This window comes from Acanthisitta chloris, unplaced genomic scaffold (genome assembly GCF_000695815.1).
Source record: "Acanthisitta chloris isolate BGI_N310 unplaced genomic scaffold, ASM69581v1 scaffold521, whole genome shotgun sequence".
Classification (NCBI taxonomy): domain Eukaryota; kingdom Metazoa; phylum Chordata; class Aves; order Passeriformes; family Acanthisittidae; genus Acanthisitta; species Acanthisitta chloris.
In genome coordinates, this window is record NW_008657434.1 from 1 (window position 1) to 865 (window position 865).

At 51.4% G+C, this 865-nt stretch overlaps 1 protein-coding gene across 1 annotated transcript; it reads left to right on the plus strand.

Annotated features, from left to right (window-relative positions):
* Nucleotides 1-3: 3 nt before the first annotated feature.
* On the plus strand, nt 4-474 carry LOC103811704 (trophoblast glycoprotein-like; the record flags this gene model as incomplete). The annotated part of the gene is made up of 1 exon (XM_009084691.1): nt 4-474. A coding segment is annotated over one exon (471 nt), but the record flags the coding sequence as incomplete, so codon positions are not given.
* Between the last annotated feature and the right edge of the window lie 391 nt (nt 475-865).

Genomic DNA, 865 nt, shown 5'->3' on the forward strand with positions numbered 1-865 from the left:
GACAACTCGCTGGGCGTGCTGAGGAACGGCACCCTGGCCCAGTTCCGCAGCCTGCCCGCCCTGCGGCGCGTCGTCCTGGGCCGCAACACCTGGGTCTGCGACTGCGCCATCGAGGACCTGGTGGCCTGGCTCAAGGAGAGCGACCAGGTGGAGGGCAAAGAGGCCCTGACCTGTGCCTACCCCGACAAGATGTTGGGCAAAGCCCTGCTGAAGATCAACGGCTCGGACCTGAACTGCTCTGTGCCCGTAGACGTGCCTTCCCAGCTACAGACGTCGTACGTCTTCCTGGGGATAGTCTTGGCTCTCATCGGGGCCATATTCCTCCTGGTTTTGTACTTGAACCGTAAAGGAATCAAAAAGTGGATGCACAACATCAGAGATGCCTGTAGGGATCACATGGAGGGCTACCACTACAGATACGAGATAAATGCAGACCCTAGGTTGACAAACCTCAGCTCCAACTCGGATGTCTGACAAAGTGCCCCAGATGCAGGGCAGCTCACAGTACCTATGCATGAAAAGTAGACTTATGCTTTACCATCGTGCTTGCATCCCTCTCCTCTGAGAAGTCTCAGACATGCTTGTAACTCGAGGGAGATGTGCCTCCCTGTGATGTCGAGTTCATTTATGTTTTGAGATGCTGGACAGCTGAGCATGGCGTTCGGCTGTATGTAGAAAACAAGCTGCTACTTATATTCCTCCTTACTTGTCTGCACTTGTGGGAAATTTATTTTCAAGATGTCAAAAAGAGAAAAGGATTCTCTCTGATGCTCCAAAGCCACCAGTGTTTATAAAACGTTTACCCATGCAGACACCATTCAACAAAAGCTGCCTCAAATTTTTGGGAAAAAAATGTTATGTTCCT